The sequence below is a fragment of the Xylaria bambusicola genome (assembly GCF_022495145.1).
Source record: "Xylaria bambusicola strain CBS 139988 unplaced genomic scaffold F5B22scaffold_30, whole genome shotgun sequence".
NCBI classification, from domain to species: domain Eukaryota; kingdom Fungi; phylum Ascomycota; class Sordariomycetes; order Xylariales; family Xylariaceae; genus Xylaria; species Xylaria bambusicola.
The window spans coordinates 120278-136589 of record NW_025953583.1 but is presented as its reverse complement, the minus strand read 5'-3'; the positions used below and the strand labels follow the sequence as shown (position 1 = coordinate 136589).

At 51.5% G+C, this 16312-nt stretch overlaps 3 protein-coding genes across 3 annotated transcripts; all 3 read right to left on the bottom strand.

Moving 5' to 3' along the window:
• Positions 1-194: 194 nt before the first annotated feature.
• F5B22DRAFT_273137 (uncharacterized protein) lies at positions 195-1185 on the bottom strand. The gene is made up of 2 exons (XM_047970225.1): positions 1038-1185; positions 195-762 (listed from the first exon to the last, which is right to left on the bottom strand). Exon 2 carries the CDS (start codon positions 688-690, stop codon positions 286-288), a length of 405 nt encoding a protein of 134 aa, XP_047829403.1. The 5' UTR covers positions 691-762; positions 1038-1185; the 3' UTR covers positions 195-285.
• Positions 1186-1405: 220 nt separating this feature from the next.
• F5B22DRAFT_647929 (uncharacterized protein) lies at positions 1406-6862 on the bottom strand (the record flags this gene model as incomplete). Its single annotated transcript, XM_047978950.1, has 6 exons — positions 1406-4427; positions 4489-5745; positions 5824-6135; positions 6189-6315; positions 6369-6626; positions 6685-6862. The coding sequence occupies 6 exons, from the start codon at positions 6860-6862 to the stop codon at positions 1406-1408; spliced, it is 5154 nt and encodes a 1717-aa protein (XP_047829402.1).
• Positions 6863-13911: 7049 nt separating this feature from the next.
• On the bottom strand, positions 13912-15004 carry F5B22DRAFT_273052 (uncharacterized protein). The gene is made up of 2 exons (XM_047970224.1): positions 14762-15004; positions 13912-14708 (listed from the first exon to the last, which is right to left on the bottom strand). The coding sequence occupies exon 2, from the start codon at positions 14423-14425 to the stop codon at positions 13958-13960; it is 468 nt and encodes a 155-aa protein (XP_047829401.1). The 5' UTR covers positions 14426-14708; positions 14762-15004; the 3' UTR covers positions 13912-13957.
• Between the last annotated feature and the right edge of the window lie 1308 nt (positions 15005-16312).

Below are 16312 nucleotides of genomic sequence, written 5' to 3'. Positions count from 1 at the left end.
TCAATTAGTCAGTATACTCAAGCTGTGTGGTGGTGATTGACATTAAATAAAGCATTCTTTTGGTTCTTCTCTATCCTAAAATATGAGATACTTGGTGCTCATGTCTCGACTCGAACCCCTTCTGCTCACTATTGATAGGCACAACCGCCTAACCTAGGTACCTAAGGTAGCTGTGGAGATGGCCTACCGGTAATTGCAGTAACGCCCAAGCACTTCGCACCTAGGTATTCATTTACTAACCCTCATTATTCCATAATAAAGGTAAAATGTATATCTACGGGACAGTCACATGTAGGGACATTTCAATTCAGATTTGTTGTATGTAGATATATGTATTAGAAGCAGCATGATCAATCTGATTGATGATGGACTGACTACCTCAGCTAAGACAAGGCAAGCACAAACGTGCGACGAACATGCAATTGTGAAAGATGATTGATGATGGCGATAACTCAAGTTCTTCTTCTCGTCATAAATGGCAAGCAGTGGAAAATTGAAGCAGAAATGAGTCATGAATAAAGGAAAAAAAACAAGCATTGGAATAACAGAGATGCCGTGAGGCAACACTATTCTTGAGGAAAAAGAGGTTAGAAACAACAAGAAAAGAAAATGATAAGTTCGGTTTTTCCACTTCCATTCTTCTTCCACGTCATCATCGTCACAAACATCCCGTGCCCGCATCTTCTCCATTTTGGTTTTGAGTTGGTTCCTTGCCGCGTGGCTTTGAAACTACCCCGATTCGCTCTTTCTTTTTTCTTGATTCTTCTGGTCTCTGTATATCCTTTCCGTCCTGTACCCTTCTCATTCGTGTCGTGAATCATGATTGAGTTGAAAAAAAAAAATAGAGCGATAAGAGTAACATATGCTTGCTTTAGAAAACGAAATAGAAAGAGGAGAGTTCATGCATATAGAAAGCAGAAACAAAAGAAGATAGGAAAGAAACATGGTCGTCAATAGATAAAAGTTGGTTGATCAGTTTGTACAAGGTGTTGGGTAGTTCGTTAGGTTATGTCCCAGAAGCCAAGAGATGGTCTTGCGACTCTTTCCATTCGCGAGATGCTTCTTGCTTCGCTCTGTGCTGTCCGTCCGTCTTTCTCTCTGTCGTCATGATAGGGGTATATATGCCACACCTATTGCTTCCGCTACTAGGTGGTAAGTGGGTGGAGATGGTCCGAAAATTTCGAGTTATCGAGACCAAGGTAAAAGAAACAATGGTATCAATGGGAGGTATCAATTGAAGAGTCGTAGAGAATCGGACAATTAAGAAAAATGAACGCCAGCGCCAATGCAGCAATGCTTCATATGATGATATGTGGATATGCCAACCCTTACAAAAGCCGAAAATCAACGCGAAGAGAGTGTCTTTTGGTAGTATGGGTCAATAGGGGTAGTTGGGCTCGTTCAGCTAGATCATCTCGCTGTGGTGCAGGCCGCTGCCAACTTCTTGCTGCTGCTGATATGCCATCCGCACCTCACGGGGGTGACGCTCAACGTTCTGGCCTGCGAGCTGAGTAGGCTGGAGTGGCTGAGACAGTGGCGGGACTGGCGGGCTGTTGTAGCCAACTGGGGGCGGTGGGGGCGGTACGCTTTCATAAGGCGAGGTCTGATCGGGCGACTTAGTCCTGCTTCCGAGGATAGAGTTGCTTCGCCCTCTGCTCGCAGATCGCATGCGCTCTGTGGCACGGCTGAGGCGACCGGCAATGCTATTGTCAGTAACGCTGCGTCCGCGGTGGTGACCATTCCGTGATGACGGCGGTGCCGGCGGTGCAATAATTGGCACGATGGTCTCGTGCATAGGGGCGGCTGCTGGTACTGCTTGGCCTTGTTCTTCCTCATCCATCACAATCTCAATGGATCCGGCGCCGGGTGGGCTACCGTACACCGTCGGCCGCAAGCCAGGTAGTGGCGCAGGAGGAGGGGGAGGAGGGATGGCCAAGTGCTGCAGCTCCTTCAAAATGGGAGGTGGCGGAGGCGGAGGTGGGATATCATCGCGGGAGGATTTTCTTGAATGCCTTCCTCCGCCGATAATCTCGTCAATTCCGCGCATGCCAGCTGTCGCATCAACACTCATCTTTCTCGCGTTGGAGCCTCTACGCGTATGCGAGTTGGCAGCTTGCATTCCGTGCTGGAAGGTCGATTGCCTAGGCACACTAGGACGACCTGCAGGTTCCTCGGGAATAGGTGCTGACATACACCTCGGAATATTGGGTCTTACTGGAGGAGAGTATACAGTAGAAGGAAGCAAAGTCAACGGTGCGTCTTCGGGGATCTTGGTAGGCGAGTTGTTGCTTAGCCTTTCTGGCGAAGGTTGTGCTGAGGAAGGAGGGGAAGTCTTGTAATTTGTAGGAACAGGAGGGACTCCGGGTGTGTTCCTCATGTCATTCTGGAACTGTAGTCTCATAGCCTTGGGGGTAGCGGGAAGGCCAATCATTTGACCGTTGGGGCTACGCATATTGGAACCCCTTCGAGTAGCAAAGTCGGCGGTTTGGCTTCTGGACGGCACATCCCTTGGAGGGACGAATGTCGTCTGGGGAAGCTCGAAAGCACTAGGTGATCTGGCAACAATGGGGGAGAGCTGGTCTGGGTGCATGATAGGTGGCACAGAAGGCCGCCGGGCCAGGGACTTGCGCCGTTCTTCCAGTTCGCGAGCCGCCGCTTCTTTCTTGAGCTGTCGTTGAAGTGAGATTTGCTTCAAGTCTCCAACACTAGCCTGTGTTGTCAATTGTTCGCGGGCTGGCTGAAGTGACTGAATTGGCTGAACTGGTTGAACCAGTTGTACCGGTTGGACCGGCTGAGGAGGCATCGGAGGTTCTTGGTCTGCAGGAGTCTTATTCCTCCTTCGTCGGCTCTCAGATCGATCTCGTGCCCTCGAAACGGCGGGAGATGAAGGATCTGCGTTACCACTCCGGTTGTGTCGATTCCTAAATTGCTCTTGTGCCTCGACTGCCGCGCGGTAGTCAGCATCATCATCGTCGGATTCATGGTAAAACTTGAGCTGAGTAGACATGGGCAACGGCGATGAGGGCGATCTAATCATAGAGCCATCACCCCGGTTTTCACTTCGACCCCGGATGTCAAGCGCTGGTGGACGGCGCTCGCGACTCTTCGTCCGACCACCTCGGCTCGACGCGCGACTGGACCCGCGGGCGTTCCGAGGCGATAAGCGTCGAATTTGACTGGATTTGCGAACTGTAGAGGGGGCAGTAGAGTCTAAATCAAGAGGAAGAACGATCTCGTCATTCAATTGTATATCAAGCTGCTTCGGGGTGCTGAGATTGATGAGCTCTTCAGGAGACATGGGAATTGGAGAGGTAGGTGAACGCTTAGGCTTAGGTGTCCAATTCCTTGAAGGTCCTCGCCCTCTCTCTTCCGAATTCTCTCGGGTACGCGCCTTGCGAGTTCGGCTGTTATCACGGCTTCGTCCGGGGCGATCATCTTGACGATGTCGACTACTTTCACGGCTACGCTGTTTCTTGGAGTAATGCTGGGCAGTTTCTAAGCTGTGAATATAGTCGGTAAGGCTTCTGTTTCCTACACCAGCATGATTGACTCGGTAGCTCCGTCCTGCGCTAGAGTTAGACGTGACTGAACCGGCTACCGAACCAGGTCCACGGCGGCGCGTGGGCCAATGGAAGCGCGTCGACGATGTAACAGATTGTTCTGGTGAGGTAACATCACTAGCCATGGCAGCATCAATTGAGTTCAATTTGAGCTCCATTCCTTCAGGTCGTCGATCACGTGCACCGTTCCTGCTAGAACGGCCCTGTTGCATTAGGGCATTAATAGATTCAGGTGATGGGGAGGGTGGGGGAGCGTCCTTGCGGCTCTGTATATCCCTCATCATCATTGGGTCGGCTGTAGCAGCTCGTGGAAGAGACATCCCAGTGTCAAAATGATCGTTTGAGCCCTGTCGGCCGTGTTCGCGGGGTTGGGGATGAGTGGAATCAGGAACAATATCAACTAGGATATCGTTGGGAGCGTTGCGTGAAAATCCATCCGCAGCTACTTCACCAATAGAAGAGAGTCTTTGTCGACCAAAGCCGCCCGGCGTAACGGGGTTTGCTGAAGCAGGGGTGTTGTAGACACTACGTTGAGACGGACGAAGGAAAGCCGTGCTCGGATCACGTCCACCAGGAGAAATTGCCGATTCAGCAATTGGCGTCACGCCAGCGGCAATAGGCGTCCTTCCATCATCGCCGTCTGTGAAAAACTTTGCCTTCTGTCTCTTGTCGTCAAATGAGGTTATAAGCTTCAGAGCCGATGATTTTGCGATGCTGCGTTGAGGCCCACGGTTCAATCCAGGAGGAGACAGCGGAGGGCTCAAGATTTCAGGAACACTTTGGCTGATGTCAATACTTGGAAAGGTTACCTGTGCAGCAGATGGCGACGTCCACGGCTCCGTGGACTCGACGCCAGTGCAAGCATAGCTAAAGAAAGACTGTCAGTAGAAAGATAAAAACTAGGAATTCAAAATGTAATTGCACATACCATCGAATTGCCAAGCCCTGTTGGCCATGCTGAACAGCAAAGTCGCCCCATTTCTTGATGACTGCAGCTTGACGTTCCCATACGCCAGGAAAGAATAAGCAAAGCAAGACTAAAGCTTCCAGGTACTTCTTGTGCGATATATATATCTCGATCGCGTCATTGTGGTCGCCCATTCCTATCATGATAGTAGCTGCAGCATGTACGTCACCATTCTCCAGAAGTCGTTGCACATAAGCACGGCCAAGGCTGTGCTGTGAAGCTTGACCTCCGATGCCACTCAAGGCGAGAAGCATCCAATCAGAAGATGTCATGTTTTCTGAAGTTGTTGCCATCACGTCGGTATTGATATCCCCGAGCCACTTGGCAAGCAGAATACGACTCGCAGATCTAGGAGGATGTCGTAACATTTCATCACGGACGAGATCATCCATCTCTGAGTTCCATCCAAAGATGATGCTGAGCATTTGTCGACGGAGATCATCATTTGTCAGATGCGTCTGGTCAGCTAGCGGGGTGCGTTTGTAAGGAACATCGTGGAGACGACTTCTGGTGAACTTGAAGAGGTCGTGAGCCCTGGATTCATCGGGGCTAGGGCTAGGCAAAACTTCATTCCGAAGCCTCGAGGGCCGAGTTCGGGATCTGGAAGATGAGGTAATGGAAACCGAGCTAACGCCACTGAGTGAGTACGCATCTTTATCACCATAGGGCGGACGGACGGATGATCGCAGAGAAGAGCCAGCGGAAATGTAAGTATTCTCCGTCATTCCTCGAGACTGCACTGATGGCTGGTACCGTCCTTGCGTTCCAGAGTTTGCGGATGACTTGGAAACAGTAGAGCTCGCAGTAGAAGCAGCAGAACTTGCCGACATATACCTATCCTGATCGAATGAATCACTAGTAGAGTCAGTTCCGCGAACCATCCGGGCCAGAGGTGACATGTGATCGTCATCGCTTTCTGAAATACCGGCGTCAATAGGGATGGACGAATCAGATTCCGCGCCAATAATCACGACGCCTTGCTCCGGCTGCTCTTCAATAGACACAGGCGGCGACGGTGGCAGAAGGTTGGCAGGATGCTGAACATTGGCAATCATCATCGCTGGTGTGTTCAGGTCGAACTGCTGTACAGTGTTGTTGGCGCCGAGGGTAAAAAGCATTGCGCCAGGCCCGTATACGGCGAGGCCGCGGACTTGCTCAAGAGTTGGTATGCTATCCCAGGTGACATGTTTGGTTCGTACATCCCATGATAGAGTCTCGCTATAGCAAATCACGTTAGTCTCAAATGCAAAAGTACCAAGTGCAGGCCCGCCCGGCCTGCATATCTCCATGACTTACTTATCAGAAAATTGGATAATGCGGCCGTTTTTTGACCAGCCCATCCAGTTGGGGCCATTTTGATAGCTGTCGTTCCGCTTTAAGATCCGTACCACCTTGGCAGGGTCGTTATTGTTGAACGACTTGGCCACACTCCACACTCTCAAGTCTCCGTCATCGGTCTGCACAGCTAACATGTCCGATTTTTGGCGGGAAGATGATGCATGCCAAGCGAGCGTGACTATAGGAGATGGCGACCTTGAGGTACTCAGGCTATGCAAGATCGTGAATCTAGGCTGAAGGGTAGCGATGATAAGAGAGCCATTCTGGTATCTGAAACAGAGTCAGTGGAGAGGAAGCACTGATGGTGAAGAAATGAGGACTACCCAATGGCAAAGGTTCTGCAGTCAGCAGCGGGAGCTAATGCAGTTATAGGGATCTGATCGATGGTCCGCGCAGATATGTGCTCGGACGTCATGGGCTCAAAGAGAATAACGTTTCCTTGTACGTTGCCTATGATTGAAATCAGCATGAGACGGTCGAGCAGGGTTGATGACATAGCATACCAAATGCGACATTGCCGTTACGCATCCACGCTGCGCAGGTGAGGTTCTCATATGAGGAGAACCGAGCAACTTCTTCACCTGTCATCAAGTCCCACACAATGGCAGTCATGTCCACATCATAACTCACAACGAATCTTCCGTTGCCCATCGTTGCACTTTGCGTATCAACCGCGAGCAATTGAACCTCGGCCGCGTGGCGGGAGAAGCGCCTCTCGATTGTTAAGCTGTCATGGTTTGCAACGACAACCGAATTACCCTCTATAAAACTGTTAGCTACACCGAAGCTTTGTCTGCCCTGGCCGATTTTCACACGTACGCCCGTATAGCAATACTTGGTCGGTCGCCGCTATTGGTTCAAAATATTTTATGGCGGAATTGGATGAGGCGAACTCCCTAGGCTCAGAGGCTACTTTTCCTTTCCTCGACGATCGACCTGCCGAGCTTAGTGACGCATTGTGGCGGTGCGAAGCCGGCGGATGACTCGAGGACGACATCGCAGCGATAAAATCTAGGAATATGTAAGTGAGCGCATGCGGTAGGGGAGATAAGCATGTGTATTGTCCTGCGCCTGGGCTAAGAGTTGTCCAAAATCTGCATCGTGACAAAGAATGGACATCGGAAGAACTCACCTCGAAAATCGAGTGATGATGTCCTTGAGCGAAACCTCCCAATATCCAAACGGGTGCGCTACTTGCTTTTGGGCTCGTACATATCATGCACCGCCTCGCCTGCCACCTGCCGGCTCAATTCGTTCTCTGCGTTCCGTGCAAAAATTGTCGTCGGAGGTAACAGTGTCCGGTTCCACGACCGTGCACTAGCTTACTACTAACCCTCCGTCTTCCAACGTTGTTCGGAACAGTCGAGAAGGTTAGTAATTCGAGTGGGAAAAGGCAAGCACCATGTGTTTTGCTGTCCTGGTTCGCGTTGACGTCGTGGGAGCGTTTCTATATCCCAGTGCCGTGTAACAATGTCTTGTCTAATTCGGATTGTGGCGTCGGTGCTTGATGGTCGCTCGCATCAGATCTCGTGAGAGTCGAGGCGGGTGTATGCAAGACCGAAGCAATCACAGATCCAAAGGGGCAAAAGAAGGGAAGGGGGAACAACGACGAAGCTTCGGGGGGTGCAAGGGAGCAAATATGAAGAATCGTCTATCGCTACTAAAAAGCCAGCGCCTAAAGAAGAGGAGGTTCTGAGCTGTCAATGGCTCAAGGCGCATACATAGTATACTACCACGTTGAATAGCAAGTGGGCGGGCATATCTAGAGCGGATACGGTCCGGCTAAGCCAAGGTCTACACCGCACAGGGGTCTGGTCTGATCAACCATGGGAGTGGTCCAGGGTAGCACAGAGAGGTTGAAGGAATTGACTGACGGAGCTCGTTGTGGGTGACTACTGGCTAGAGTTTGCAGTAGCTCCAGACCAGGGAGCGTTAGGAATTTGATATTATTAGCTTGACCTCGCTCTGTGCTCGTCACTTGACGACCAAAAGCGGTCGAATTGGCATAGTTGTGGTTTTTTTTGCACGCTCACATGGCCATGTGTTCCGGCTTACGGGCAAGCTGAGGTGAAACTCGGGCCCAGAGACGACGACATACCACCGGCCAACGGAAGCCTGGAAGCTATCTACATGTACAGGTAGAGTGGCCTCGGGGGCGAGTTTGAGGATTCGCACCAGCCTCGATGGGGGCGTCTCTTTTCGGCGTTGGAGACGTCTTAACCGCTGCTCCCTCGACATGCTTCTTCGCTGCACGCTGCACGACGAGCACATGGGATAGGATACCTACGGGGAGGGCCCATGGAAGCGAGGCGAGCACGACAATAGGCCACAAACAGGCCGACGGGGCCCTTTGTCCCCTCAGAATGCCCTTTGTGCCTCGACTCATCTTGCAGTCCCCATTGTTCCCTCGACGAGATGCTGACGGCGCGCTGTGGTTGGGCAGGGCAGCTGGAGGCATGGACGAGTCAACGAGGGATGTGCCAGGACGTTGTTCCTCGCCGTGACTTGGGTAGCGCCGTCGGTGGTGGAAAGGCAGATGGACGCAGAGATTGGCTCGAGATGGGCTCAGACATGGCAGGGATCGCAGGGGGTCTTGTCGGGCTCGGCGGATGATTGGACGCGAAGCTGTCCCTAGCATTCGGCTCGGCGGCAAAAGGCGTGACTGAGGTTCTCGTTGGTTGAGACGAGGCAGGGGGCCCCCTCCAGGTTCCCACGTCGCCCGCTGCCCTTCTGCGCTATCTGGGTCCGTCTGGGCTGCATGCACGCTGTAGGTATTCTGTACTTGCGCTACTGTGCCTGCCTCTGGCCCGCTAGCCACTCCATCTCTCCCGCTGCCCGCCCGCTACTGCACGCACCACAACGACCACCACCGACTAACCACCAACAACCATTTGCTTTCCAACATTCGACTACCCAAGGTATCACGACCACTGCCTACGTCAAACATATTCAGCTCAAGGGATCCCATCTTATCTTCCCCTGCCCAGAATTGGTCCATGGTGTAGGCCTCGCTCTGCAGCAGTTCTTCTACCCTGGCTCGTGCCGTGCCCGTGCCTGTGCCTGTGCCTGTGCTCGTGCTATCCTACCCCAATGCATTCTCCAGGGCCAGTCAGCCAGCCAGCCAGCGAGCAGACCAGGGTCTAGATAGGTTGAACAGCCTCTAGTCCCCTCTGGCGTCTGATTGCAACTCTAACTCCACTTCCCAGATCTAATTCTGTCCACAATGATTATATCTGGGGCTGGGGTAGCAGCAGATCGTGCGAATGCCCCACCTCGTCTGACGCTCTCCTCGCTAACTGTTGGTGCTGTTGGTCGTGTCGGTGTCGTTGCTGTCACCATCGCCGTTGCTATCGTCGCTCCGGCGTTTGGCTTCTGTTTGTCATTTGCCATGGCCGTGTTGCCCATGTCGGTGCCGTCCCTTCGAGGGTCGTATTCAGAAGCTTCATCCGTTCTTCGACGACGTGGACAGCCGACACGGTCGACGTAGTGTGCATTGAGGTTCAATTTCACAATTACACCACAGCTCCCACATAGATACCAAACTCCGCGGACGGTTGGTGGCATATGCTGCGGTTCCCTCGCTCGCATAACTTGACCTACCCATGTACTTACCATTGGGGGCTCCCGCATCAGAACATAATCTTCCGGAACGAAGTAGACGTGCGTGCGCGATGCTCCTCTTATTTGCTCCCCTTATTTGGTATTGTTTAAGATGCCCGTGAAGGCTCGCTCCTCTTACGTTTGCCCATGTTGGCTGCATTTTGCATACCCAGTAGCCCGAGACCCATCATAAGAAGCGGTAACTAGGGGTAAGTTGAGGCGGCCGGCAGTCGGGTGGTTCTTCCATTCTCGCGCATAAATGATTGCCGTGTCGTTGGTTGAAGATCTGCTGGAGATAGTCTACCAGGTAACCCAACCCCTGGACTCGATGCTATACCAGAACCGGTCTTGAGAGAGATGTGCGCATTACAAAATCAAAAAGCCCCTGAGGCGGAGTGCTTTCGCGATTTCCAACTATCCAAACCTATCACTGATCACGCTGCACTTTCACGAAGTCTGTGCGCTCAGGAACTGACGTCTGCACTCAAATTGGCATCAATTGATTCTCCCATGGTTTAATTGAGAAAGTCATGCAGTCATCAATGGGTTAACCTGTCCTGGGTGGTATTTCAGCACTCGATGCTTCATGCCTCGTTGGGTTGTTCCCTGCGGTTCACAACGATTCACAGCGATATCGGACGATTACATGCTTTATGCTATACCAACTGCTTATGCTGCATCCTCTATAGGGATGGGGACGGGTGAATGGACTCAGGAAACTCGACACTATATTCAGCTCTTAGTTGCAGCCGGGTCGGCTTTTATAGTAATCCCGGTGACAAGCCACCCCCGATTGTTATATGACCGCATGGTGAGCACCGCCATCCTACGCCATAGATAGACTCTACTTCGTAAGTATGCTGCGAGCAATCCCAAGAAGTTGGTGACCAACCCCTTGCATAATGGGTCCTGCTGTCACACCCACACGATGTATCAGGAAAAGGAGGGAGGGACGCTGCTGTACACTACATAAGTACAGGGTAGCATTTCCCACCCTTCGTCATCTCATCAAGTATACGTAGTACGGTATACCTGATCCTCATTCATGGCATCGCTCCAGCTTGGACAGGGACCTTCTGTTAAAGCCCAGTCTGGGCACACCTTTCCTCTAATGAGTGTTCTGGCTGGCACGCTTCCCTACCGAGGGACTTAACGGGACCAACGGACGTGGAAGTAAAATGACGAATACTACGCTGGGCTGACAAGCCAGCATCTGCAAGGCTACTAGTATGTAATCGCCGAAGGGGCGCTTGGTTGCAGTAAGAGTTGGTTCCCTGTGCGTTCGCATTTCATCACCTTGTCCATGTGCTACCACATCAATGCTCAACCAACAATCAAGCATACACACATACCTCTTGTGTATGATGCCCAACACGAAAGGCGCCGGGAAATGAACCCTGCCTTCCGTGCCGCTAGGTATGGCGAGATGGAGAATGGCTGCATACTTTAGAGAGAAGAAGTGGTGTGCCCATCAAAGATGAGACCAGCATTCACACCGACAAGCAACTCGAGGGCTTGTATTACACTGATAAACCTCTCTCTTCACCTCCATTTCCGTGGTCCGCTAATGTGTTCCTCTTGATGTTGTGTTTTTCTTCGCCTGCGGCGATTGCCTCATAAGTAAGATAAGCAGTGGAGGTGTGAAAGGGCTGAATCGCTTGATGTTTGTGAAAGGGCTCGGCTCCGTGTGGAACGTCGCGAAGCACTGACCATCAGCCTAACATATCTCATCATGAGATTATAGCAGCCTTCTTCCTTGGTTCAGACGCGTAGGCGAGTCCAGCCATACAATCCATTAATCAACCTGAGGTAGGTACAAGAACATCATTCACTGGCTTCGCAGAGCGCCTCAATATCGTAATTGCTGGTTTAACAGGCTACCGTGCAGCTTTTTATCAAGTGATAAGCACGCCGCCACAGCTTTGTGGAATGCACATCGGGACCTATACAACGATATTCAACATGTCAGCTTCACCAATCAGCTTAGTATAACAGCGTGGTGAAAGAGGTATTGGGTCTTCTGAATGACTCTTACTGATTATTCAACATGCGAGCAGCTCAACAGAGCAGTAAACCCAGTGTCGAGTGGTGAACACGAGCCAACCAAGGCAATATCGGGACCTACGGACAAATGACAATCATGAGATAGAATAGACAATTGCCATTCTGTAGGTATCGGGTAGCTTCATTGATCTACCTGCTTTACGACTTGTCCCCGGTCCCAACCCCACAATCCACCACCCACTTACCATTCTGGATCGTCCTCGTCGGCTCTGTAAGTCCCGGGATTTGCCACCTACCAGAGGTGTCTAGATCTGCCAAAGGGAACGTTACGGAGGGGCTTGCGATAACGCCATAGTGCCGCCGTTGGACGACGCCTTGAATTATCTAATACCCGAGCTCTCCGAGCTTTCGTCACCATATGTATCTGTCAATCCACCACCACCTTGATGAGAAACATATGATGCCGAGGAAAGAAAGTGAGGGTTCCCCCTCTCGCTCTCTGCTCTCATGCCGGTATCACACGATAGGATATATTGATCATTGGTCTACATTATGTAAGTAATGAGGTAAAAGTTGAAGCCGAGTTAAGATAATGCCTCTTACCCCACGGATGAGATCCACCCCCATCGGACACTATACTAGGGTAAGGGTTTCTTTTCCGAGCTCCTCTTCCTCCTCTTCGTAGCTATCCTCCCTTCGCCCATCCCTTCGCAGGACGCAGAATCAGCTGTGAAATTGCGCAAAGCCCTTGGTATGAGCTTGTGTTATGCGTTCCCGTCAAAACGGATAGCAGACATATTGTGACATGCTAGATAGCAGCGTCCTAGTCTAGCCCGGCAGCTGATACTGCTAACTGGCTTGGCTCAGTGTGCACTAATATCGACCATCGTAACCGAGACAGCGGCGTAGGGTTACCGTATCGAGATATCACGACAAATAAGCAAAAAGCAAACTAGACCACAATATGTAAGTCTCAAGCCGCATTTCGTAGATCTTAAGTGCGGGGTTGGGCGCGTTGTTGGCGTGCGGTACAACAGTTTACCGCCCGTCGAGTGCCCGAACCACTCGAACACCAACGAGACATCGTCTCAGCCACCATCGGGATTCGCATCGAGGTGAATGTGTGCGCTGCTTGCAAGGTGAGTCAAAGTATAACAGAAAAAGATGGAAAAATCAAATGGCGGTGTCCAGGATACCGGTAATTACATGTTTCACATGGGGATCGAGAGAAGCATTCACATGAGACATGGCTGGGAGGACGAAGCTTATGGAACTAGATGGTTTTGTATTGTTTTTGGGGGAGTATGATATGGTTTCAATTAATTTCATGTTGTGCACACACTTCCTTCACCTGGAGTAGGCAGGGAGGGAGACATAGGGCATCGCCAATGCTCGAACCCTCGCACACGTACTGGGACGGAACCAACTGGTTCATCGACGTGTTGTGTTTCCCCTTCACCGAGTCGCCAAGTGTTTTCCCTTCCAGCGTATCACGGCCGACCATGTCACCCGAGACAGCCAATTGGGGGTCCGTCCGGGGCCATGCCGTATACCTTATCCTCCTCCTAGTTACTCCTCCCATACAACACCCCCTCCTCAACACATTTTCCCCATTCCAGTTTTCCCCTCCCATACTAGTATTCCCATTCCTGCCCAATGGCGCCAGACTATCAACACGCCCCCCCATGGCGGTGATCCGGTCGGGCCTCCGACATCGTCGGTCCCGCCGTGCTCTCTGTCCAATCGCAGTACACGCTCTGCATTATCTTCACCGCTCGTAACAAGCTTCCAACATTGGGATGATTCATCGCCCCTCCATCCGAAAAGGAAAGTAATAATAGTAGTAATGAGAGAAAAAAAAACACACCGGACCCTGCATATGGGGGATACATGTGTAGGTACGTGTTGTCCATCTTCTCGATCGAAATCGAGAAAAGACTCAAGCCAACAAAAAAGGTGGCTGAGACAACTGTAATTCTTCCGAATCGGGGCCGCGCCTCATCTGCGACTTAGCCCTGCTCCTCGTACTGTTGTTGGGTATCATGATGACTCATAGGGGTGAGAGTAGCTGTGCCACGGCCCGCCTCACCAACACACACCAAAATATGTCATGTGTGCTGTAGGCAGCCGTGGTCATTCCCATCCCGATCTCTGGGTGGCTGAAGCTGCCATCCTCTCATGATGTGTAAATTATTAAGTCGCAGCACCGTCCAAATCGAGGCAACTGCTGCACGTGCAAATCTTCACGGCGCAAGCTCCGATGCTGCGTCTCAAATCGTTCTATGGCGTATTAGGGTATCATGGGGGGTATCGTATATGATGTGATGCCGTGTGCTCTGTAACAATGCTGGGGGTATCTCCGCTGTAATGTAATGTATAATCATCATAATCTATTGATCCGTTAGTGGCTGCGTGGTGCGACAATGACGGAAGCAATGCAACTTACAGTCATGCTGTCATATCGTCGTTAGTAATGCTTTGCCACCTCTCATTCACCGGCCTCGGTAATGGGCGCCATCTGATCCTGCTTTTTCGGGCTGGTGCCCTTCTTGGAGCTGCCGCTGTTTTTGCGCGTCTTCTTGTACTGCTGGCGGCGGCGCTCCTTCTCGTTGAGAAGGTGCTTGATGGCCTCGCGCTGCGCGGCCATCTTCTGGCGCTGGAGTTCTAGGAGCTCTTCTTCACTGATAAACGGCGAGGCGGAAGCTGTGCTGCTTCCACTGGAAATGCTGTGGGAGTCGTCACTGAGGGAAAACTCCTCGAAGAGTTCGTCGTCAGTGATGTAGGATGAGACGCGCTCCTCCCGAGCCGAGTCCATCAGTGAGGATCGTTGAGGCCATGAGGGAAAGGCGCAGCTAGCGTGATATGAAGCATCGCGAGAGAGGTAGCTGCTCGGTGCGATGTCTAGGGGCTGAGCATTCGAGCTCATAGAGCTGTATGAACCGTATGGACTGTACATTTTGGTCGTTCTCTTTCTCCACAAATTCGATCGATAGTGTCGTCGGTTTCGTTGTAATGGTAGAAGCCTGCTTCTATGCGGCTTGTCGTTCGTATGCGCGTGTAAGTCGTAGTAGGCTAGAACAAGCTATAGGAGCTGGACTAGACGTGCCCGACTGTTTGGTATGCTGCTATTATAGGGTTGATAGCGGGTAGAAACCAGTATTAGGTTCAAACACGAGAATATTCATGGTCAATATATGAAGTCATGGAAGGGGACCGAGCCGGTGGGATCGAGATGAGGCCTGATATATATGTGAGCTATGAATACCATGGGCAACGGGGGGAGGGTACGTACCTTGTGGATTAGGCAGGGAGCAGTCAGGGTCTCCAGACAACACTAGATCCATGATTCATACGGACAGGGGGGGTGTGGACAACGGCCAGGCTTCTGACAATTTTCCAGATTTCCCTTCCCCGGAGGCATCTAGCTGACCCCCAGAGCCCGCCCTCTGCCCGTCTCGCGGCGTCTGACACAATCTCCCACACCCCCCATGATCCCTCATCCCGAGCTCATCCCTCGGAGGACTCTGCGGTGTGGTGTACATCATGTACACTATGATTCCCCACGTCCCGTGGCCCCCCAAAATCCATCCAATCCGTCCCCATGCCCTCCCATCCTCGCTGGCTGACCGCCTGTCATGGTCGCAGACCTTTCATGTAACCAAGCACTAGTCAGCTCAGACCGCCTTGAGCAAGGACAGAGTCAGCTTGGTTTTGGTTGTGCTCCTTCTCCTCCCGCCCGGGACCGTTAGCCGCGACCAATGACATCGTGTCGTTACAAAGCCAACTCGATCCCTTCTGTTTCTGAAATATGGTAAATGCTAAATACATTGGTTGTTGTTTTTTACCCTTTCCATGCTAACGGTGCCCTTCCCAGCCAGCCGAAAGGGGTGCGACTTTATCACTCAGGTCCGGGCCAAGGAAGTCCAGGACGCGTGCGCTGTTGGCTTTTGATACACGCTATGGCATTGCCAACTCCGTCGCAAATTATAATACCCTCCCAGAAAAGAAAATGAAATGTCAAAAGCAGATTTCTTGCTCGCAGCACCGCGGCCCACCGGATCATGGCTCCCCGGGCTTGTCAAAATAGCACGCGTAACCGGATATGTACAGGTGTTGCGTATCCTAGTAACGCGGATGCTGGTAATCACCAACCGCGAAATTGCAAGGATAGCACTTACGGTTCTCCCGAGCTTCGACGCTATATCCTGGTTACAGTAAGCCCCTGTAGTCGGATATCAACCCCGAGTATAGATAAGTGGCAAAAGTGTTGCTTCGTCTCACTATCCTACTTGTTTAAGAGGAATTTATTTCACCTCCCTAGATACTGAAATTAGACCGCATCCCTCGGGCTTGTAACGCAAGCCTCCCCCGAAACCAACCTCTGACCGGTGACTTTGACGGTTACATGATATCATCCCTTGGTGCGGCGCGAAGGATGATACCTCGATATAAGTGCGTTGTGTGTGTGTGTGTGTGTGTGAGGTACACACATAGTTACTACACTCATCCTACCTATAAGTAAATACACTACGCAAGCCCGTCTTGTTACCAGCCCCATAGGGATGCTTTTTTCCAACACATCCAATGTTACTGGGCAGTAGTGTGCTTGCTGGAGTGTGGTGGTGTAGTGTCTCTCGGCTGCTGCCCGGATATTCACACCTAAAAACCCCCCATCCCCATCGCAAGAAAGGGAAATTCCTTTTTAGGATAAGTTGGACTAACTCCTTTTTCCACGCTACGGCTGTGCTAGCACATTCTTCGGTGCTTTTCTGGAGTTGAGCCCCCCGAGCCCCCAATCACTCATTATTCACTCATCATATGCGACACATCCCATTCCAAGTTT

Excerpts from the sequence above, each read along its gene's own strand:
- F5B22DRAFT_273137 (XM_047970225.1), bottom strand. The coding sequence starts at position 690 with ATGGAGAAGATGCGGGCACGGGATGTTTGTGACGATGATGACGTGGAA.
- F5B22DRAFT_273052 (XM_047970224.1), bottom strand. The coding sequence starts at position 14,425 with ATGTACAGTCCATACGGTTCATACAGCTCTATGAGCTCGAATGCTCAG.